The sequence below is a fragment of the Pseudophryne corroboree genome, chromosome 2 (assembly GCF_028390025.1).
Source record: "Pseudophryne corroboree isolate aPseCor3 chromosome 2, aPseCor3.hap2, whole genome shotgun sequence".
Classification (NCBI taxonomy): domain Eukaryota; kingdom Metazoa; phylum Chordata; class Amphibia; order Anura; family Myobatrachidae; genus Pseudophryne; species Pseudophryne corroboree.
The window spans coordinates 75,350,401-75,374,156 of record NC_086445.1 but is presented as its reverse complement, the minus strand read 5'-3'; the positions used below and the strand labels follow the sequence as shown (position 1 = coordinate 75,374,156).

Sequence of the window (23,756 nt, the reverse complement as noted above, 5' to 3'; positions counted from 1 at the left end):
TTTGTATTTCATACCTCCTGATTGTGTGGCGAGTTGGGAGCGAGAGCAGAATCCTGAATAATTGGCTGCCTGTCTCCTAGGTAACATCATTGCACTGTACCAGTTTAGGCATTTGCAAATATTTGCCTAGCCAATTGTGTAATATTTATTCAGGTATGAGGTTGTTGCTATGCTTTGATAGTGGTTTTTCACATGTTTGTTTGCCATTGCCTAAGAACAGTATGAGGTGTGAGTTGCAGTTTGTGAAGAAATGAAGGCCTAATTTATCATGGATCGCTATTTAGAGAATTCACAAATGGAGCGATTATCGAACGACTGCGCATTTGTGTGAGTAAATAGTGACAGAAAATGCGTACAGATCGTAAATGCAATGTAGCCGCTGTTTGACTGACAAGAAGCCGGCGTTTCTGGGCGGAAACCAGGCATTTTCTAGGTGTGTCAGAAAATGCGCAGGCGTGCCCAGGTGATTTTGGGGAGGATCTCTGTCGTCGGCGCAGACCACTTCCAGCCCGGCTCAGTCGCAGATTACTTGCAGCCTCAGACCTACTCACATTTGATCAGACGGCAAAGATTCTTCGATGTTCCGGGAATTGCGTATGCATCTGGGAGTGCATCTGCGATGCATCCGCAATTTTGTACGGGGCTTTTTTTCTTCCTGTCGGGGCGGCGCCTTTCTACTCACAGACCACTGCAATTTCTCAGATTAGCGATCCATTCGGAATTAGGACCTGAATCCTTTTTTCAACTTTTTTTTTTTTCCTGAGTAATATTTAAAAGAGCACATTTAACTTCATGTGTAATATACATAAATGTTGGTTTTTGGTTTAATGCTAGCACATCTATTACTAAACATCCTGTGCCGAATAACATGTAGAATCAGCACTACTATATTTATGCAGTAGAGTTGTTAGCCACTTCATCGTAACTTTCATTGTTATCATTTTTTTTAGCAAATTCTAAATGTATAGTCTGAATGGAAAATTATGTGTGTCTCGAAGACCTGGCCATTTAGGAGACCTGTGCTGCAGAAAACGCTGCAATTATGGATGATTTTGTGGCTTCCAGATAAGCACTAATGGCCAAATGAGAGCATTAATGATTTGAGATGCACATTCGGCAAAATTGAACTTGTGTGAAAAAAAAGAAAAAGAAATGAGCTGTGAATTATAAGATTACCCACATGATTATCTATTTCCATAAAGAGCCATGTGAGCCAGAACTCTTCCTCACATCAGAAATCTGACATGTGTCCAGAGACAACAAGTTATATATCATTTTAAATGGTTTGTTTCACCACATTTGCATCTTGCAGAAATAATTGGTTATTTGTGCAATAGAAAAGGCCAAACCTGGATGTCGTTTGTTTTGCTGTTTGGTTTTTAAAAAGAAATGTTTTGGTTCAAAGTAATAAAGACAAAGAAATACGCTTGTCAATTGCTGTAACTTATCTTTACAGATGGGCAAAGGTTTGACAGTGATGGGGCCATGATGGGATGAACTCAGTGGCATGGTTGGGTTATGATGAGGTAGAAGTCTGCACAGAGCAAAAATGATGTATCCTGCAGCCTATCCCTAATCCTCCCTCCCCACCGCCTAATGGCAGCCTAACCCTTACCCTCCTCCTAGTGCCTAACCATCCCCCTGCAGCCCAACCCTCCCCAGCATACTTATGTTTGGGATTTTGACTGTCGGAATTCCGGCATCGGGATTCTGACAGGTGTTGGGATTCCGGGGCTGGTCTTCTGACCACTGGCATCTCGTCCGTCGGGATGCCAACTACATCCCACAATACAAATGTGCATGTCGACATAGTGGTTTTCTAGTGTTAAAGCCCTAGCCCTAAAAGGCAGCCTAACCCTAAACCTGTACTGTGACTATCGACACTCACAATTTTCAACAATGACCATGGTGACTTATGCATTGTTGACTTTTCAATCATGTCTACATTCTGGTGTCGGCATAATGACTACATCCCCTCTGGACGATATAAGCCTCAAAAATAAACGATAACATTTATGTCATTATCTTTTATTTTTTTAGGCTGAAATCGTCCAGTGTGTACCCGGCGTAAGACTCATGCAAAGATTAGCAGCAGTGGGAACTTTATAATTGCTGCCTACCATGAGATTTCTTTCTCCTTACTGACTGTGACCTTTAGCAGACTGCTACCTGCAGTGATCAGAAAGGATGTTCATCTGTAGCTGGCATTGCAGTGGATCCACAAACTTGTGATTACTACTGAGGTCTTCCCCAGGAAGGTGATCCATTTAGATCTTTCATACTGTATTTAGAATCCCCCCTCCCCCTTTCCGAAATCCTGTGCTTGTCCAGTCTAAAGGTTCTGCAGGAAAACTTGTGATATCATTGGTGGTGCAGTAACTGGCTGACATGCGCGCAGCCGAGCACCACCGCGCACACCACTTTAATATTTCAGGCAGTTTGAGTCTGACCACCTGTGTCTAACTCATTTAAAATCAATCCAGTCCACTCGATTACACTGAGTGACTCTAGGGGCCATAAGGAACGAACGGGCAGATGTATTAACCTGGAGAAGGCATAAGGAAGTGATAAACCAGCGATAACTGCAAGGTGATAAATGCACTAGCCAATCAGCTCCAATATGTAAATTAACAGTTAGGAGCTGATTGGCTGGTGCGTTTATCACCTTGCACTTATCACTGGTTTATCACTTCCTTATGCCTTCTCCAGATTAATACATCTGCCCCTATGCCTTGAAAAGTGATACATTTCACAGTGATAAAGTACCAACCAACCAGCCAGCTCCTGTCATTTTTAAAACCCAGACAGTAACATGACCGTTAGGAGCTGATTGGCTGGTACTTTATCACAGTAAATGTATCACTTTTCAAGGCTTAGTTACTGTACAGCTCCCCCAAGAAAGTAAGATCTTACCGGTTGTTGCTCCTAGCTGTCACACTTTCAGATTCAAAACACAGGGACTCGTCTTGTAAATTGATTAGAAGTGGGCAGATGAGTGGTGTCCTCTTCCACCTTAAATCTAGGCAGTTGAACTTTAAACAATGTTGTATCATATTTGCTTTTTTGAAGGAAGGCACATTCAAGTGCATTTTTATCAGTGAAATGTAATGCTCCCCTCCCCTCCTCGCTCCGGTAATAGCTTTGCAGAAACAGATGCTGCTATCTTGGAAAGTTAAGTTGTTATACCAAGCTTGAAAGCGTAAAACAACAAATGAAACGGTGATAGATAAAGGATACACGGGAACAGTGGCAATCCATTTAAACCTGTCCTCTGCGATTCACTAGATCAAAGCGTTTGAGCTATTGCTCAAGTTCCTTCTTGTGACAAGTGAATTGGCACATGGGACAAAGTAACAAGCTTATTTGTACATTGGATTACCCTCTAAGAATGCCCTCCTTTCACTTCTCAACAGCCGTTTGCCTTGAGGTTTTATTTTTCCCCTGTTGGCTTTCTGTATCATTACAGTCCTACTTTAGCACTTCTTTTTGTTGAAATCATCATTCTGTCATTCTTTTTCATACATTCGAAGGGTCACTTATGATTTTATGAGCAGTTTAGCATATCAATGCATGTTTTGTGTGTTGTGTGACTTCAGAGGGCATTTTAAATGGAATATGCAATGATAGAAGCGCTTATGAAACCTCAGTGTTGTCACATTTTTCTCTTTTCTTTGGAGAAATTGAGACGTGATCCCTCTTAATACAGATGCATCCTCATACATGTAGCCCCAATACGTCATGCAGCGAGAGTCACCAGGTCCCATGCAATTCTGCTAACGTTGGGTGAAAATGTGCCGTAGTTACAACGCAATGCAACAAGAATGCATGAGCAGACTGTGCTGATAAATTTGATATTCAACACTTGTATACTGTGTGTGACTGAGTCTGTATATGGAACAGAACTTGTGTTGGATAAAAGCTGCGGTTACTACATTGTAGCACTTATTGTACAGATTCAGAGACTCAGTCGCGCACAGATATACAAGTCTCATAAATCTCTATCAGCATAGTCGCCTCGTGTGTCCTAGCTGCATTGCGTTGTGACTAAGACGCATTTTGGGCCAAAATACATCCGGCGCTTGCAGAGCCTCACACGACCTGGCGTGCCAATAGGGGCTGTTTGGTATGACTTCAGCAAAGATGTATGAGGACATATCTGTACAGTAAGATTATATTTTTTGTCCGAGCTTTTTCCTGATGGCGTTTCAATAGAAACAACATTATATTTATTATCTTGTGAAAATAGTTATTGGCTTTCTTTGTTACTTATGTTTTGTTTATCCAGAACTAGAAGTCCTTGCAGCAAACAATCAGTATGATATTATAGGTATTACTGAAACTTGGTGGGACGAAACTCATGATTGGACAGTCAATCTGGAGGGTTATACGCTGTTCAGGAGAGACAGATTAAATAAATGGGGTAGAGAGGTATGTCTTTATGTAAAACATGTTTTAAAACCTGATATAAAGGAAAACATTAGCGATGGGACTATAAATACTATGGAGACTTTATGGGTAAAAATTGCATGCGGGGGAAAGGGAACTAAAAAGATTCTAATAGATATATGCTACAAGCCGCCTGATATTATTGTGTCTGATGAGGAATTGTTACTGAAGCAAATTGAAAAAGCATCAGGATTAGGAGACGTAATAGTGTTGGGAGATTTTAACTATCCAGAAATTAATTGGACAAATGATTCATGTGATACTGCTAGGGGTAATATGTTTTAAACACACTAAACGATCACTATCTACTTCAATTAATCGAGGAACCAACTAGGTACAATGCAATCTTAGGCCTGGTTTTAACAAGCAATGCAGAATTGATAGAAAATATTATAGTAGGGGAGCCCATGGGAAACAGCGACCTTAATATGGTCACATTCAATATCAGTTTTCACAAGCAGCCCTATACAGGCTCAACTAAGACTCTACTACAGAGAAATGGGGTGTATTAAAAACGCTGCTCGCTAGTTATACTAGTAAGTTCATTCCCATGGGCAGCAAACAAAGGAGTAATAATTCCAAAGACGACCATGACATAGCAGAAAAATTAAATTAGTTTTTCTCACCTGTATTCACAAGAGAGGATCAGATGGCGGGATTGATGCATACCCTCAGCAATAATAATGTCCCACTGCTAAATGTTTTTTTTTAAGTAAGGAAGTAGTCTGTGACCGATTAATAAAAATTAAGATTAGTAAATCACCTGGTCCCGATTGAATTCACTCAAGGGTTCTCATGGAGCTCCACTCTGAATTAGTCATTTTCAATGACTCACTTACATCAGGCATAGTCCCCAAAGGCTGGCGTATAGCAGAAGTAGTGCCGATATTTAAAAAGGGAAGTAAATCTGAACTGGGTAATTATAGACCAGTAAGTCTTACAACCATAGTGGAGAAAGTACTCGAAGGTATTTTAAAGAATAGAATACAGGAGTTCCTTGAAACCAATAAGGTCATTAATAGGAACCAACATGGATTTGTGAAGGATAGACCATGTCAAACTAACTTAATAGACTTTTATGAAACAGTAAGTGCGAACCTTGATCAGGGTAAGGAGGTGGATGTAATCTTTTTAGATTTTGCTAAAGCTTCCGATCCAGTACCTCACATGAGACTTACCTACAAATTAAGAGAACTTGGGCTAGGGAGCACAATATGCACTTGGGTTAAAAACTGGTTGGATAAAAGGGAGCAGCGAGTGGTGGTAAATGGAACTTTTTTGAATTGGACTGAAGTACTAAGTGGTGTGCCACAAGGGTCTGTACTTGGACCACTATTGTTCAACATTTTCATAAATTATCTAGTAGTAGGTCTATAGAGCACAGTATACATTTTTGCAGACGAAACCAAACTGTGTAAGGTTATAAAGTCAGAGGTGGATGCTGAATCTCTTCAGAACGACTTATTTAAATTGGAAACATGGGCGGCAAAATGGAGAATGAGGTTCAATATAGACAAATGTAAGGTAATGCACTTTGGTGGCAAGAACAAAAATACTACCTATGTACTAAATGGGGGAAAAGATTTAGGTGTTCACATAGATAACAAACTGAGCAGTAGTACCCAAAGTAGGAATGCAGCAAAAAAGGCAAACAAGCTATTAGCAAGCATGAAGCGGGGAATTGATGCAAGGGATGAGAGTGATATACTCCCATTATATAAATCACTAGTGAGGCCACATCTTGAATACTGTGCACAATTTTGGACACCATACTACAAAAAGGATATCCTGGAACTAGAAAAGGTTCAGAGGCGGGCGACCAAATTGATTAAGGGGATGGAGACGCTTGAATACGAGGAAAGGCTTGCTGGGCTAGGCATGTTTACACTGGAAAAAAGGAGATAAAGGGGACATAATTAACATTTACAAAATATATAAGGGGTCAATACACAGAGCTAGCGGGGGAATTGTTTTTGGTAAGATCATCACAAAGGACATGTGGACACCCGCTTAGGTTAGAGGAGAGGAGATTTCGCACACAGAGATTGAAAGGTTTCTTCTCAGTAAAGACAATTTGTATTTGGAATTCCCGGCCTGAGAGAGTAGTAATGGCGGACTCGGTCATTACTTTAATCTTAAAAATATTACAGTGTAGGAGATCACTAACAGGTTGAACTCGGTGGACAAATTGTCTTTTTTTAACCTCAGTAACTATGTTACTATTTTACTATGTTAATTATGTGTAAGAACTTCCTAATGAGGATGATCGCAGCCCCCTTACTATATTTTAAACTTCGGTACCTAGGGGCATATGTATCAAAGCTTGGAGAGATATGTACGAGGCAATCAGCTCCTAACTGCCATAATACAGGCTGTTTTTGAAAAATGAGAGTTAGGAGCTGGTTGGTACTTTGGGGCAGATGCATTAACCTGGAGAAGGCATAAGGAAGTTATAAACCAGTGAGATGTGCAAGGTGATAAAGGCACCAGCCAATCAGCTCCAATATGTAAAATAACAGATAGGATCTGATTGGCTGGTGTGTTATCATCTTGCACATATCACTGGTTTAGCCTTCTCCAGATTAATACATCTGCCCCTTTATCTCTTTCCAAGCTTTTATACATTTCCCACATAGTGCAATAATGCATGCTGTTATTCTTTAAGAAACCTGGAACAACGTTATCTATTAACATATAGAATCTATCAGATTTCCTCCCCGCACCTATACTTCCAGATCTGTTGCCAATTTGGAAGATGTATTTAATTTAATGGGCCTGGTAACTCAAAAAATGTTTCTTTGTCTGTCTGTACCAAACACAGGGAATAGGATATTATTAGACATACATCGTTTATGTTATCCTTCTGTGTATGCTGCTTCTGCTATCCCTTTGTCATTTTGGATTTGGCTGTGCCTTCAGCTACGACCCACCATGACCGCAGTAACGTTAAACATAGCCTGCAACACTACACCACACCTCCAAGCTATTGTATTGTTAATAACATTAAAAAACAAAAAAAAGCCCCCCTTTTTTTCCTTTTCTTAACACATCCTGCTAGCGGTGAGAATTGGGGGAAGCAGTTAGCTTCCTGACAGATGGGATCCCGGCGGGCAGTATACCGACGCGGGGATCCCGAGGGAGGACGCTATGCCGGCATCAACATATCGACGCCGCTTGGGATGCTGGTGTCACATTACCAACAGCCAGCATCCCGATCGTCCTCACAGCGGGATGCGATGGCGTCCTGCTGTGGGATGGGGAGGGGGGGGGGGGGTTAGGTTTAGGCAGGAGTGAAGGGAGGTTAGCGTTAGGGATCAGGTACGGGAATCTTAGGGTTAGGGACCGGGGAGGAAGGGTTAGGTTTAAAAGCCCTAAGAGGGGGAGGTTAGGGTTAGGCATCAAGCGGGGAGGGTTAGGTTTACGCAGCAGGGAATGGAGGGTTAGGGTTAGGCACCCCCAAGGGAGGGTTAGGGTGAGGGACCTCAATGGGAAGCTGTCAGCATACTGACAGCCTGCTTCCCAACCTTCGGAAAATCTTAGTAATCCCAGAATTGGGGCCCCCGAGGCAGCTGCCTATTCTGCCGCCTTATGGATAATTCGGCCCTGCCGCTGTGTCTCTGCTTATGCTTATTGACTGCCCCTGTCTATCACTCCCGTGTGATTTCCCCCCCCCCCCCCCTGCTCTCACTCACCACATTATCTGTGGAAGCTGGTGTACATGTCCCTTCATAGGGATCAGTGATCCTTTTCTATGCCTGTGGTCACCATGCTGTCCTTCTCTGCATAGCGGTACCAAACCAGAGCACCAGGATGGTCGAAATGTCCTGCCTGCATGTACCCTTTCATCAGGTCTTTCTTTTAATGTTTCTAATACCGTTTTTGTCTTATTTTTACATTTTTTTATCTGTTCTGAGCTCTAGATACTGTTATATAATGTAAGTGGATATTAAAATTGCAGTGTTTTTTCCGAACTCCTCTTCTTAGTTATAGTAGTTATCTTATCAAAATGCATCTTGCAACCAGCCAAAAATCCACTTCAGGTAATAATTTTTACTTCTGAAAAATAATTAGTCTCTGAGAAAGATGAATTCCCATCCACAGCTGATTGACAGCAATCTTAGCAAGGGTTGGGGCTAGCGGAACCAGCAAGAAGTAACGTATCCTAAGATTGTATAAGTAATGTGTGAAGCTGACCTCATTGTAGCACTTCTCATTTGTATTCAGCGTTTGTGTAAGACATCCTGAGGGATGCAAATTCTTTGCCCTCATATATGGGAATCTGCCCGGTTCAGCTTTGTATCGCTTAGCGCGTATTACTTAATGGTTCCTCCCAAATCGTCAGGTAACTGTGCTGGAAATGTCTTTCTTACGTGGAATGAATAAAGTAAGTTACAGGTTAGTGCTTATTTGTAAGCCATGATTTGAAGGTTTTATAGTTTCATATCTTAATCGCAGGATGCTTGTAATTTCCCAGTGTGTACAAGAATTGTTAGATTAGATGAGCTCAGCCCTCATTAACGTCTGGGTCACTGTGAATTATCCACGCTGCTGGCTGTCCAGTGCTGAAAGTCTTCCCATGCCAACTGTACATGTACACCATGGTACAGCTGATCATACCACGTAGAGGTGGGCTTCTAAGGAAAAGGGGGTAGAAGATAAATCGTAAAAGCAATTCCATTAAGGGTTTTTTGCTTCTTTTTAAGTATACTTGTTTTTTTTATTCTCTATCCTTTCAGAAATCATTCTCTCCTTTTCAAAAGCTCTTTCAGGGGAGATGGCTACCAGACCACGTCGGTCTTCCCCATAGAAAGTGCTTTGGACTCTCGGGTGTATATTCAGTAAGTGTCGGATCCTTCCGACAAGCATTGTCGGAAAGGATCCGACAATGACCTATTCAATATGCTCCAAAATCTGACTGATTTGGCTACTGCTACTGCTGCTCCCCCCGATCCCCGCTGCTGCTGCTCCCCCCCTCCCCGCCGGCCGGGCGTCCACATCCTCCGAGCTGCTGCTGACCCCGGCGCCGTGGTCAGCAGCAGCAACACGGCTCTTCCTCCCCGGCCCGGTGGCTGGGGGGGAGCTGGCTGCGGCGGCGGGGGGGAGCTGACTGCGGCAGTGGGGGGGAGCTGGCTGCGGCAGCTGGCGGGGGGTGGGGGGTCATGTCAGCGGCGGCGGGGGGAGGCGCTGCCTGGAGTAAGGAGCCTGGCCGGGGGGGGCGCTCTGCTGATATTGTTGGAAAGGGAGCCAAAACCTGTCGGATTTGGCCCCGTTTCCGACAAAAACACGCGGATCGGCGCCTATTCCGCCGGTCTACGTGTTTTCCGACAAGACGGGAATTCCCGACTTGTCGGAAAAAAAGTGCCCTCTTTGAATAGGTCGGAACCCCTTCCGACAGAAATCTGTCGGAAGCTGCCGTCTTTACAAAAAGACGGCAGCTTCCGACAGATATTGAATACGGCCCTCATGATGTCAAGTGATGGCATAGGTGATGTTTCAGTTAAAACAACTCAGTGCAAACAATCAGAGTGTCGAAAAGCCCTTATAGTCCGTTGTGATGCCGATGAGGCATTTGACCGCGTCTCCTGGTCTCATATACTGCGAGTCCTACAGGCCCAACACTTTGGTGCGGAGTTTATTGGTGTCTTCAAAACTCTATATGCCACACCACAGGCATTTATTACGATTAATGGATTAAACACAAAATCATTTCAGTTACGTAGGGGGACGAGACAGGGTTGCCCCCTCTCTCCCTTGTTATTTAATTTGGCTTTAGATCCGCTCATACGCACATTCATAAATGATGTGTCCTGGAAGAGTATTGAAGTGGGCTCTCATGACATAAAAGTATCCGCCTTTGCGGATAATCTTCTACTATATTTCAGCGATCCTATAACGGCCTTTCCCTCACTATTGACCACTTTGCGGAATTTCAACTTAATATCAGGATTTTTGATTAATTTTGATAAGACAGAGGCACTGGCATTGGGTGGAGATGGGAGGGATGGGATGGTGCGTTCCCATTTAAATGGGCGCATAATTGTATAACGTATCTTGGTATACGTGTATCATCTAGTCCCTCGGAGGTGTACTCTTTAAACTTTTCTTACTACATTAATAGGATGATTGAGGACTTTACGAGGTGGCAACACCTGCCGATCTCATACTTTGGTAGGTGCCATTTATACAAAATGGTGTCTTTCTCGCGTTTGCTTTACCCAATACAGATGCTCCCATTCTTGTTAACAAAAAAGGATATACATACAACAAATAAAGCCATAACTAAATTTATATGGACGAATAAATGTCCTCGTATTGCATTATTTAAATTAAAACAACCACCCTCCCTTGGGGGGTCAATCTCCCCTGCCTGGAAGATTACTCTTTGGCGGCTAATTATAGATGTGCCTTAGATTGGATAGGTAATGGGGACAACTTTGTTAACAAGGCACTGGAACAGGCTCTGTTTCCTAGTCATGATTTGCTAAAGATATTACATTTCCCGAATTCCTCCATATCACAGGATATAAAGTCAATTCCATTCCTGTATGCTCCTTACAAGGCATGGCATCAAATTAGAAAACGTTCTAAGCTCACCCTGACACATTCCGTGTTCCAGCCTTTATTAGGGAATCCGGCCTTTCAGGGAGGGGAGGCAGGTGAGGTTATACACAGTTGGCACCTCCGGGGACTCCGCTCACTATTTCAATTCTTAAATGATGACTGCTCAGCGGTGTTATCATTGTCCCAATTACGAAATAGATACCCGACTTTAAACTTTCCTTTTTTTGCATATTTTCAAATGCGTAGTTTTGCAACGTCCGTCATAACCCACCTACAGCCCATTGATCTCGCTTTTCCACTTGATGGAATAGTACGACGACGTCTAGACTCCCCTTACTCTACATCTTTAATATATACTTATACCAGACGAAAGATTGACTATACTAAACTCACCACGGGCATAGCTAAATGGAAAGACGTCTTCGCGGGAGTAGATATACACACTATTATTAAGTGGTCTAATTTGCTTAGTAAACAGTTGGTATCTTCCTCGAATGCGAAGATGCATTTGAAAATATTACATAGAGTCTATTATACTCCTCGCCTGCGGTTCCTAACTGGGGCTGCAGCCGACTCTTTCTGTTTCAAATGTGGGTCTCCTGATGCTGATATTATACATTGTTTATGGTCTTGCCCAGTTATACAATCATTCTGGGATCTGATACAGATGTACATTAAGACCAACTTAGGTATTCCATTTACATTAACAATGGCATGGATCACAGCTGCAGCGAAGAAAACAATATTATCCCAATGGATACAAAAAGACCGTATCCCTATTTCCCTTATGTTACCCCGGTTATTATTTCTATTCCAAATGGATTGGGCTGAATGTTCTTTAGATGTTGAATCCAATGCTGCAATGTTTTTTGCGATTTGGCTTCCTTTTTTACTCACATTACCTGATGCTACCAAAGAGAATATCCGTAGGGTGGTTAGATTAACAACTTGGTATAATGAAGCAATTCTTACTGATGGGTCGCCACCATTCTGAGTTTCTTTAAACGGGACTCTCGCTATTAGATATCTATTATCCCACCTTCACTCATTGCCATGCTTTTGCGTAGCTGTTACGTATTGTTATACTGTTCTTCATGTCCATTGGGGAATTTATTATTTCTCTGACGTCCTAGTGGATGCTGGGAACTCCGTAAGGACCATGGGGAATAGCGGGCTCCGAAGGAGGCTGGGCACTCCAGAAAGATCTTAGACTACCTGGTGTGCACTGGCTCCTCCCACCATGACCCCCCTCCAAGCCCCAGTTAGATTTCGTGCCCGGCCGAGGTTGGATGCACACTAGGGGCTCTCCTGAGCTCTTAGAAAGTAATAGTCTTAGATTTTTTTTATTTTCAGTGAGACCTGCTGGCAACAGGCTCACTGCAGCGAGGGACTAAGGGGAGAAGAAGCGAACTCGCCTGCTTGCAGCCGGATTGGGCTTCTTAGGCTACTGGACACCATTAGCTCCAGAGGGATCGACCGCAGGCCCAGCCTTGATGTTCGGTCCCGGAGCCGCGCCGCCGTCCCCCTTACAGAGCCAGAAGCTAGAAGATGGTCCGGAAAATCGGCGGCATGAAGACTCTGTCTTCACCAAGGTAGCGCACAGCACTGCAGCTGTGCGCCATTGCTCCTCTCACACACTTCACACTCCGGTCACTGAGGGTGCAGGGCGCTGGGGGGGGCGCCCTGAGGCAGCAATAAAAACACCTTGGCTGGCTAAAATACCTCAATATATAGCCCCAGGGGCTATATATGAGGTAAATACCCCTGCCAGAATTCCATAAAAAACGGGAGAATAGGCCGCGAAAAAGGGGCGGAGCCTATCTCCTCGGCACACTGGCTCCATTTTCCCTCACAACTCCGCTGGAAGGAAGCTCCCTAGCTCTCCCCTGCAGTCTACAAAGGGTTAATAAAGAGAGGGGGGGCACTAAATTTAGGCGCAGTATACATTATATATAAAAACAGCAGCTATAGGGGACATAACTCAGTTAGTCCCTGCAATATATAGCGCTCTGGTGTGTGCTGGCATACTCTCACTCTGTCCCCCCAAAGGGCTTTTGTGGGTCCTGTCCTCGTTTAGAGCATTCCCTGTGTGTCTGCGGTGTGTCGGTACGGCTGTGTCGACATGTTGAATGAGGAGGCTTATATGGTGACGGAGCAGAGGCCGATATATGTGATGTCGCCCCCTGTGGGGCCGACACCAGAGTGGATGGATAGGTGAGGCCATCAGGGGCTCAAAAACGCCCGCTCTCTCAGATGGCAGACACAGATGTCGACACGGAGTCTGACTCCAGTGTCGACAAGGTGGAGACATATACACAATCCACTAGGAACATCCGTGACTTGATCCCGGCAATAAAAAAAAATGTGTTATACATTTCTGACTTTAACCCAAGCACCTCTAAAAATGGGTTTTAGGTTTGGGGAGAAAAAACAGGCAGTGTTTTGTTCCCCCATCAGATGAATAAATGAAGTGTGTGAAAAGCGTGGGTTCCCCCGTTAAGAAACTGGTAATTTATATAAAGTTACTGATGGCGTACCCTTTCCCGCCAGGTGGATAAGTTACGCTGGGAGATATCCCCTAGGGTGGATAAGGCGCTCACACGTTTGTCAAAAAAGGTGGCACTGCCGTCTTAGGATACGGCCACTTTAATAGGTACCTGTTGATAAAAAACAGGAGGCTATCCTGAAGTCTGTATTTACACACTCAGGTACTAGACTGAGACCTGCAGATAGTGCTGCTGCAGCGTGGCCGGTGACCCTGTCAAACAGGGATACTAGTTGGCAAACATAAAAACATATTAAAGACGTCGTCTTATATATGGGGGATGCACAGAGGGATATTTTGCCGGCTGGCATCCAAAATAAATGTAATGTCCATTCTATCAGGAGGGTATTAGAGACCTGTCACTGGACAGGGGATGCTGACTTAAAAAGCGCATAGAGAGCCTTATAAGGGTGAGGAATTATTTGGGGATGGTCTCTGGGACCTCGTATCCACAGCAACTGCTGGGAAGAAATAATTTTACCTCAGGTTTCCTCACAGACAAAGGTACAGTCCTTTCGGCTTCAGAAAAGCAAGCGGGTCAAATGGCGCTTCCTTTCTGTACAGAGACAAGGGTAGAGGGAAAAAGCTGCACCAGTCAGCCTGTTCCCAGAATCAAGATTCTTCCCCCGCCTCCTGTGAGTCCACACCATGACGCGGGTGCTCCACAGGTGTAGCCAGGTACGGTGGGGGGCCGTCTCAAAAATTTCAGCAATTAGTGGGCTCGCTCACAGGTGGATCCCTGTTTCTTTCAGGTAGTATTTCAGGGGTACAAGCTGGAATTCGAGATGTCTCCCCCCAGCCGTTTCCTAAAATATGCCTGGCTGACAACTCCCTCAGGCAGGGAGGCTGTGCTAGAGGCAATTAATAAGCGGTATTCCCAGCAGGTAATACTCAAGGTGCCCCTACTTCAACAAGGACGGGGTTACTATTCCACATGGGTTGGGGTACCGAAACCGCATGGTTCGGTGTGACCCATTTTATATTTAAAATCCTTGAACACATACATAAAAAAATTCAAGTTCAAGATGGAATCGCTCAGGGCGGTTATTGCAAGCCTGGACGAGGGGGATTACAGAATATCCCGGGACATCAAGGATGCTTACCTGCATGTCCCCATTTACCATCCTCGCCAGGAGTACCTCAGATTTGTGGTACAGGATTACCATTACCAAGTCCAGACACTGCCGTTTGGACTGTACATGGCACCGAGGGTGTTTTATCAAGGTAATGGCCGAAATGATGATACTCCTTCGAAAAAAGGGAGTTGTAATTATCCCGTACTTGGACAATCTCGTTATAAGGGCGAGGTCCAAGGAGCAGTTGGTAGTCGGGGTAGCACTATTTTGGAAAGTGCTACAACAGCATGGTTGGATTCTAAACAGTCCAAAGTCACAGCTGGTTCCTATGACACGTCTACTGTTCCTGGGAATGGTTCTGGACATAAACCAGAAATAGTGTTTCTCCCGGAGGAGAAAGCCAAGGAGTTGTCATCTCTAGTCAGAGACCTCCTGAAGCCAAAATAGGTAGCGGTGCATCATTGCACGCGAGTCCTGGGAAAAATGGTAGCTTCCTACGAAGCAATCCCATTAGGCAGGTTCCATACAAGAACTTTTCAGAGGGACCTGTTGGACAAGTGGTCCGGATCGCATCTTCCGATGCATAGGCTGATAACCCTGTCTCCAAGGACCAGGGTATCTCTACTGTGGTGGCTGCAGAGTGCCCATCTTCAAGAGGGCCGCAGGTTCGGCATACAGGACTAGGTTCTAGTGACCATGGATTCCAGCCTTTGAGGCTGGGAGGCAGTCACACAGGGAAGAAATTTCCAGGGACTTTGGTCAAGTCAGGTTATTTCCCTACACATAAATATTCTGGACCTGAGGGCCATTTACAATGCCCTGAGGCCGGCAAGGCTTCTGCTTCAAAACCAGCCGGTACTGATCCAATCAGACAACATCACGGCAGGCGCCCATGTAAACCAACAGGGCGGCACAAGAAGCAGGATGGCGATGGCAGAAGCCACAAGGATTCTCCGATAGGCGGAAAATCATGTGTTAGCACTGTCAGCAGTGTTCATTCCCGGAGTGGACAACTGGGAAGCAGATCTTCTCAACAGACACGACCTCCACCCGGGAGAATGGGGACTTCCTCCAGAAGTCTTCCAATAGGATTGTACACCATTGGGAAAGGCCACAGGTGGACATGATGGCGTCCCGCCTCAACAAAAAGCTATAAAAGATATTGCACCGGGTCAAGGGACCCTCAGGCGATAGCTATGGACGCTCTGGTAACACCGTGGGTGTACCAGTCGGTTTATGTGTTCTCCTCTCTGCCTCTCATACCAAAGGTACTGAGAATAATAAGAAGGCGAGGAGTAAGAACGATACTCGTGGATGGCCAAGAAGAGCTTGGTACCCAGAACTTCAAGAATTTATATCAGAGGACCCATGGCCTCTGCCACTCAGACAGGACCTGCGGCAGCAGGGGCCCTGTCTGTTCCAAGACTTACCGCGGCTGCGTTTGACGGCATGGCGGTTGAACGCCGGATCCTGAAGGAAAAGGGCATTCCGGAGGAAGTCATTCCTACGCTTACTAAAGCCAGGAAAGAGGTTACAGCAACTCATTATCACCGCATATGGCGAAAATATGTTGCATGGTGTGAGGCCGAAAGGGCCCCAACAGAGGAATTTCAACTAGGTCGATTTCTGCATTTCCTGCAAGCAGGAGTGACTATGGGCCTTAAATTGGGTTCCATTAAGGTACAGATCTCGGCTCTGTCGATTTTCTTTCAAAAAGAACTAGCTTCAGTACCTGAAGTTCAGACATTTATAAAAGGAGTGCTGCATAGTCAGCCCCCGTTTGTGCCTCCTGTGGCACCTTGGGATCTCAACGTGGTGTTGAGTTTCTTAAAATCACATTGGTTTGAACCACTAAAAACCGTGGATCTGAAATATCTCACGTGGAAGGTGGTTATGTTATTGGCCTTGGCTTCTGCCAGGCGAGTATCAAAATTGGCGGCTTTGTCTTGTAAAAGCCCTTATTTGATTTTCCATATGGATAGGGCAGAATTGAGGACTCGTCCCCAGTTTCTCCCAAAGGTGGTGTCAGCGTTTCACCTGAACCAGCCTATTGTGGTGCCTGCGGCTACTAGGGACTTGGAGGACTCCAAGTTGCTAGACGTTGTCAGGGCACTGAAAATATATGTTTCCAGAACGGCTAGAGTCAGAAAATCTGACTCGCTGTTTATCCTATATGCACCTAACAAGCTGGGTGCTCCTGCTTCTAAGCAGACTATTGCTCGTTGGATTTGTAGTACAATTCAGCTTGCACATACTGTGGCAGGCCTGCCACAGACAAAATCTGTAAAAGCCCATTCCACAAGGAAGGTGGGCTCATCTTGGGCGGCTGCCCGAGGGGTCTCGGCTTTACAACTTTGCCGAGCAGCTACTTGGTCAGGGGCAAACACGTTTGCAAAATTCTACAAATTTGATACCCTGGCTGAGGAGGACCTGGAGTTCTCTCATTCGGTGCTGCAGAGTCATCCGCACTTTCCCGCCCGTTTGGGAGCTTTGGTATAATCCCCATGGTCCTTACGGAGTTCCCAGCATCCACTAGGACGTCAGAGAAAATAAGAATTTACTCACCGGTAATTCTATTTCTCGTAGTCCGTAGTGGATGCTGGGCGCCCATCCCAAGTGCGGTTTATCTGCAATACTTGGACATAGTTATTGTTAACTAAATCGGGTTATTGTTGAGCCATCTGTTGAGAGGCTCTATTGTTTCATACTGTTAACTGTGTTTCATATCACGAGTTGTACGGTGTGATTGGTGTGGCTGGTATGAGTCTTACCCGGGATTCAAAATCCTTCCTTATTGTGTACGCTCGTCCGGGCACAGTACCTAACTGAGGCTTGGAGGGGGGTCATGGTGGGAGGAGCCAGTGCACACCAGGTAGTCTAAGATCTTTCTGGAGTGCCCAGCCTCCTTCGGAGCCCGCTATTCCCCATGGTCCTTACGGAGTTCCCTGCATCCACTACGGACTACGAGAAATAGAATTACCGGTGAGTAAATTCTTATTTTTGCTCCATAGTATTATACAATTAAACATATCACTGTAATGTACGGACAGGTGTTTCAACTGTCCGCCTTTAATGTTCCATATTGTATTATTACGTGTGTGTTACATTTCTTCTGTTTAATAAATACAATTTTAAAAAAAACAACAACTCAGTGCCTATAAAGCCTCCATGCTCTGTGTCCTTAGGAGGTGGCATGTGACTGTGGTTGCCATGGTAGTCACATGACACTGGAGAATATGCTGAATTATCAATTATTGATAACAGTCTGAAGAAACAAACTAAGGGGAAAAAGTAATTACTAACATGCTACAGCCTGGCACAGTGATTGTTGTCCTTTTATGATTGGATGCACCAAACAGTAATTTGCAATTACCAACCTTAGTATTTACTGATCGTTCATGTATCACTTTTTATGTTACTGGCAATAGAAATAATCCCTGTCAACTTGCGCTAACCAATTGTTTAATATTCTGATAGAGTGACATTTACATTGCTAAAACATACACAGATTGAGTCTCCCATGTACAAAATGCTTAGGACCGGAAATGTTTTGTATTTAAGATTTTTCTGGATTTGGAATATTTGCATATATTTGCATATGCATAATGATTTCTCTTAGGGATAGGACCCAAGTCGAAACATGAAATTCATTTATGTTCCATATACACCTTATACACATAGAGCCTAATTCAGACCTGATCACTAGGCTGCGTTTTCGTACAGCGGGCAATCAGGTCTAAACTGCGTATGCACCGCAATGCGCAGGCACGTTGCACGGGTACAAAGCGGATCGCTGCTCAGCGATGGGTTTGTGCGACGGATCCATTTGCACGGGCATTCACAAGGAAAAATTATCCTTCGCATGAATGTGTGTGCATGTACGTGTGGTAGGGAATAGAGGGGTTAATTCAGACCTGATGGCTGCTGTGCGTTTTTGTACAGCGGGAGATCAGATCCGAACTGTGCATGCGTATGCACCGCACTGCGCTGGCGCGTTGCACGGCTGCAAAGGGGATCGCCGGTCAGTGACCGGTTTGTGCGAAGGATCCATTTGCACAGGCGTTCGCAAGGAGATTGACAGGAAGAAGGCGTTTGTGGGTGTCAAATGACTATTTCTCTGACGTCCTAGTGGATGCTGGGACTCCGTCAGGACCATGGGGATTAGCGGCTCCGCAGGAGACGGGGCACAAAAATAAAAGCTTTAAGACTAGGTGGTGTGCACTGGCTCCTCCCCCTATGACCCTCCTCCAAGCCTCAGTTAGGTTTTTGTGCCCGTCCGAGCAGGGTGCAATCTAGGTGGCTCTCCTAAAGAGCTGCTTAGAAAAAGTTATTAGGTTTTTTATTTTCAGTGAGTCCTGCTGGCAACAGGCTCACTGCAACGAGGGACTTAGGGGAGAAGAAGTGAACTCACCTGCGTGCAGGATGGATTGGCTTCTTAGGCTACTGGACACCATTAGCTCCAGAGGGATCGAACACAGGCCCAGCCATGGAGTCCGGTCCCGGAGCCGCGCCGCCGACCCCCTTGCAGATGCCGAAAAGTGAAGAGGTCCAGAAACCGGCGGCAGAAGACTTTTCAGTCTTCATGAGGTAGCGCACAGCACTGCAGCTGTGCGCCATTGTTGTCAGCACACTTCACACCAGCGGTCACTGAGGGTGCAGGGCGCTGGGGGGGGGCGCCCTGGGCAGCAATGATAATACCTTGTTCTGGCTAAAAATACATCACATATAGCCCCTGGGGCTATATGGATGTATTTAACCCCTGCCAGGTCTCACAAACATCGGGAGAAGAGCCCGCCGAAATAGGGGACGGGGCCTATCTCCTCAGCACACAGCGCCATTTTCCTGCACAGCTCCGCTGCGAGGAAGGCTCCCAGGACTCTCCCTTGCACTGCACTACAGAAACAGGGTAAAAAAACAGAGAGGGGGGGCACTTTTTTGGCGATATTGATATATTAAGCTGCTATAAAGGAAACAACACTTCTGTAGGGTTGTTCCTATATATTTATAGCGCTTGGGTGTGTGCTGGCAAACTCTCCCTCTGTCTCCCCAAAGGGCTAGTGGGGTCCTGTCTTCGATAAGAGCATTCCCTGTGTGTCTGCTGTGTGTCGGTACGTGTGTGTCGACATGTATGAGGACGATGTTGGTGTGGAGGCGGAGCAATTGCCGGTAATGGTGATGTCACCCCCTAGGGAGTCGACACCGGAATGGATGGCTTTGTTTATGGAATTACGTGATAATGTCAGCACGTTACAAAAATCAGTTGACGACATGAGACGGCCGGAAAACCAGTTAGTACCTGTCCAGGCGTCTCAGACACCGTCAGGGGCTGTAAAACGCCCTTTACCTCAGTCGGTCGACACAGACCCAGACACGGACACCGAATCTAGTGTCGACGGTGAAGAAACAAACGTATTTTCCAGTAGGGCCACACGTTATATGATCACGGCAATGAAGGAGGCTTTGCATATCTCTGATACTGCAAGTACCACAAAAAGGGGTATTATGTGGGGTCTGAAAAAACTACCTGTAGTTTTTCCTGAATCAGAGGAATTGAATGAAGTGTGTGATGAAGCGTGGGTTAACCCCGATAGAAAACTGCTAATTTCAAAGAAGTTATTGGCATTATATCCTTTCCCGCCAGAGGTTAGGGCGCGCTGGGAAACACCCCCTAGGGTGGATAAGGCACTCACACGCTTATCAAAACAAGTGGCGTTACCGTCTCCTGAAACGGCCGCCCTCAAGGATCCAGCTGATAGGAGGCTGGAAACTACCCTGAAAAGTATATACACTCATACTGGTGTTATACTGCGACCAGCCATCGCCTCTGCATGGATGTGCAGTGCTGGGGTGGTTTGGTCGGATTCCCTGACTGAAAATATTGATACCCTGGATAGGGACAGTATTTTATTGACTATAGAGCAATTAAAGGATGCTTTTCTTTATATGCGAGATGCTCAGAGGGATATTTGCACTCTGGCATCGAGAGTAAGTGCGATGTCCATATCTGCCAGAAGAAGTTTATGGACGCGACAGTGGTCAGGTGATGCGGATTCCAAACGGCATATGGAAGTATTGCCGTATAAAGGGGAGGAATTATTTGGGGTCGGTCTATCGGATTTGGTGGCCACGGCAACAGCCGGGAAATCCACCTTTTTACCTCAGGTCCCCTCCCAACAGAAAAAGACACTGTCTTTTCAGCCGCAGTCCTTTCGTTCCTATAAGAACAAGAGGGCAAAAGGACAGTCATATCTGCCCCGAGGCAAAGGAAAGGGTAAGAGAGTGCACCAAGCAGCTCCCTCCCAGGAGCAGAAGCCCTCCCCGGCTTCTGCAAAGCCCTCAGCATGACGTTGGGGCTTTACAAGCGGACTCAGGGGCGGTGGGGGGTCGACTCAAGAATTTCAGCGCACAGTGGGCTCACTCACAGGTGGACCCCTGGATCCTGCAGGTAGTATCTCAGGGTTACAGGTTGGAATTCGAGAAGTCTCCCCCTCGCCGGTTCCTAAAGTCTGCTCTGCCAACGTCTCCCTCAGACAGGGCGACGGTATTGGAAGCCATTCACAAGCTGTATTCTCAGCAGGTGATAGTCAAGGTACCCCTCCTACAACAGGGAAAGGGGTATTATTCCACACTATTTGTGGTACCGAAGCCGGACGGCTCGGTAAGACCTATTCTAAATCTGAAATCTTTGAACCTGTACATACAAAAATTCAAGTTCAAGATGGAGTCACTCAGAGCAGTGATAGCGAATCTGGAAGAAGGGGACTTTATGGTGTCCCTGGACATCAAGGATGCTTACCTGCATGTCCCAATTTGCCCTTCACATCAAGGGTACCTCAGGTTCGTGGTGCAAAACTGTCATTATCAGTTTCAGACGCTGCCGTTTGGATTGTCCACGGCACCTCGGGTCTTTACCAAGGTAATGGCCGAAATGATGTTTCTTCTGCGAAGAAAAGGCGTATTAATTATCCCTTACTTGGACGATCTCCTGATAAGGGCAAGGTCCAGAGAACAGCTGGGGGACGTAGTAGCACTAACCCAAGTAGTGCTGCAACAGCACGGGTGGATTCTGAATTTTCCAAAATCTCAATTGACCCCGACGACACGTCTGCTGTTCCTGGGAATGATTCTGGACACGGTTCAGAAAAAGGTGTTTCTTCCGGAGGAGAAAGCCAGGGAGTTATCCGAACTTGTCAGGAACCTCCTAAAACCAGGAAAAGTGTCTGTGCATCAATGCACAAGAGTCCTGGGAAAAATGGTGGCTTCTTACGAAGCGATTCCATTCGGCAGATTCCACGCACGAACTTTTCAGTGGGATCTGCTGGACAAATGGTCCGGATCGCATCTGCAGATGCATCAGCGGATAACTTTGTCTCCACGGACAAGGGTGTCTCTTCTGTGGTGGTTGCAGAGTGCTCATCTGTTAGAGGGCCGCAGATTCGGCATACAGGACTGGATCCTGGTGACCACGGATGCCAGTCTGAGAGGCTGGGGAGCGGTCACACAGGGAAGAAACTTCCAGGGAGTGTGGTCAAGCCTGGAGATGTCTCTTCACATAAATATACTGGAGCTAAGAGCGATTTACAATGCTCTAAGCCTGGCAAAACCCCTGCTTCAGGGTCAGCCGGTGTTGATCCAGTCGGACAACATCACGGCAGTCGCCCACGTAAACAGACAGGGCGGCACAAGAAGCAGGAGGGCAATGGCAGAAGCTGCAAGGATTCTTCGCTGGGCGGAAGATCATGTGATAGCACTGTCAGCAGTGTTCATTCCGGGAGTGGACAACTGGGAAGCGGACTTCCTCAGCAGACACGATCTACACCCGGGAGAGTGGGGACTTCATCCAGAAGTCTTCCACATGATTGTGAACCGTTGGGAAAAACCAAAGGTGGATATGATGGCGTCCCGCCTCAACAAAAAACTGGACAGGTATTGCGCCAGGTCAAGAGACCCTCAGGCAATAGCTGTGGACGCGCTGGTAACGCCTTGGGTGTACCAGTCGGTGTATGTGTTTCCTCCTCTGCCTCTCATACCAAAAGTACTGAGAATTATACGGCAAAGGGGAGTAAGAACGATACTCGTGGCTCCGGATTGGCCAAGAAGAACTTGGTACCCGGAACTTCAGGAGATGCTCACGGAAGATCCGTGGCCTCTACCTCTAAGACGGGACCTGCTTCAGCAGGGACCGTGTCTATTCCAAGACTTACCGCGGCTGCGTTTGACGGCATGGCGGTTGAACGCCGAATTCTAAGGGAAAAAGGCATTCCGGAAGAGGTCATCCCTACCCTGGTAAAAGCCAGGAAGGAGGTGACTGCACAACATTATCACCGCATTTGGAGAAAATATGTTGCGTGGTGTGAGGCCAGGAAGGCCCCGACGGAGGAATTTTAACTGGGTCGATTCCTACATTTCCTGCAAACAGGATTGTCTATGGGCCTCAAATTAGGGTCCATTAAGGTTCAAATTTCGGCCCTGTCGATTTTCTTCCAGAAAGAATTGGCTTCAGTTCCTGAAGTCCAGACTTTTGTAAAAGGAGTACTACATATACAGCCCCCGGTTGTGCCCCCAGTGGCTCCGTGGGATCTTAATGTAGTTTTGGATTTTCTCAAATCCCATTGGTTTGAGCCACTCAAATCGGTGGATTTGAAATATCTTACATGGAAAGTAACCATGCTACTGGCCCTGGCTTCAGCCAGGAGAGTGTCAGAATTGGCGGCTTTATCGTATAAAAGCCCATATCTGATTTTCCATTCGGACAGGGCAGAACTGCGGACGCGTCCTCAGTTTCTGCCTAAGGTGGTTTCAGCGTTTCACCTGAACCAGCCTATTGTGGTGCCTGCGGCTACTAGCGATTTGGAGGATTCCAAGTTGCTGGACGTTGTCAGGGCATTGAAAATATATATTTCAAGGACGGCTGGAGTCAGAAAATCTGACTCGCTGTTTATACTGTATGCATCCAACAAGCTGGGTGCTCCTGCTTCTAAGCAGACGATTGCTCGTTGGATTTGTAGCACAATTCAACTTGCACATGCTGTGGCAGGACTGCCACAGCCTAAATCTATCAAGGCCCATTCCACAAGGAAGGTGGGCTCATCTTGGGCGGCTGCCCGAGGGGTCTCGGCATTACAACT

At 45.9% G+C, this 23,756-nt stretch overlaps 1 protein-coding gene across 4 annotated transcripts in view; it reads left to right on the top strand.

The window, feature by feature from the left end:
• Nucleotides 1-23,756, top strand: part of SLC36A4 (solute carrier family 36 member 4) — a 588,683-nt gene that overhangs the window by 335,403 nt on the left and 229,524 nt on the right. The window contains exon 11 of one of the 4 annotated variants that reach the window (XM_063951428.1): nucleotides 951-1,364. The exons of the other annotated variants lie outside the window; for them this stretch is intronic. Within the exon in view, the coding sequence (XP_063807498.1) occupies nucleotides 951-973 (23 nt within the window). The 3' untranslated portion in view covers nucleotides 974-1,364. Of the gene's footprint in view, nucleotides 1-950; nucleotides 1,365-23,756 lie in introns of those variants that run through there. 4 annotated transcript variants of the gene reach the window in all.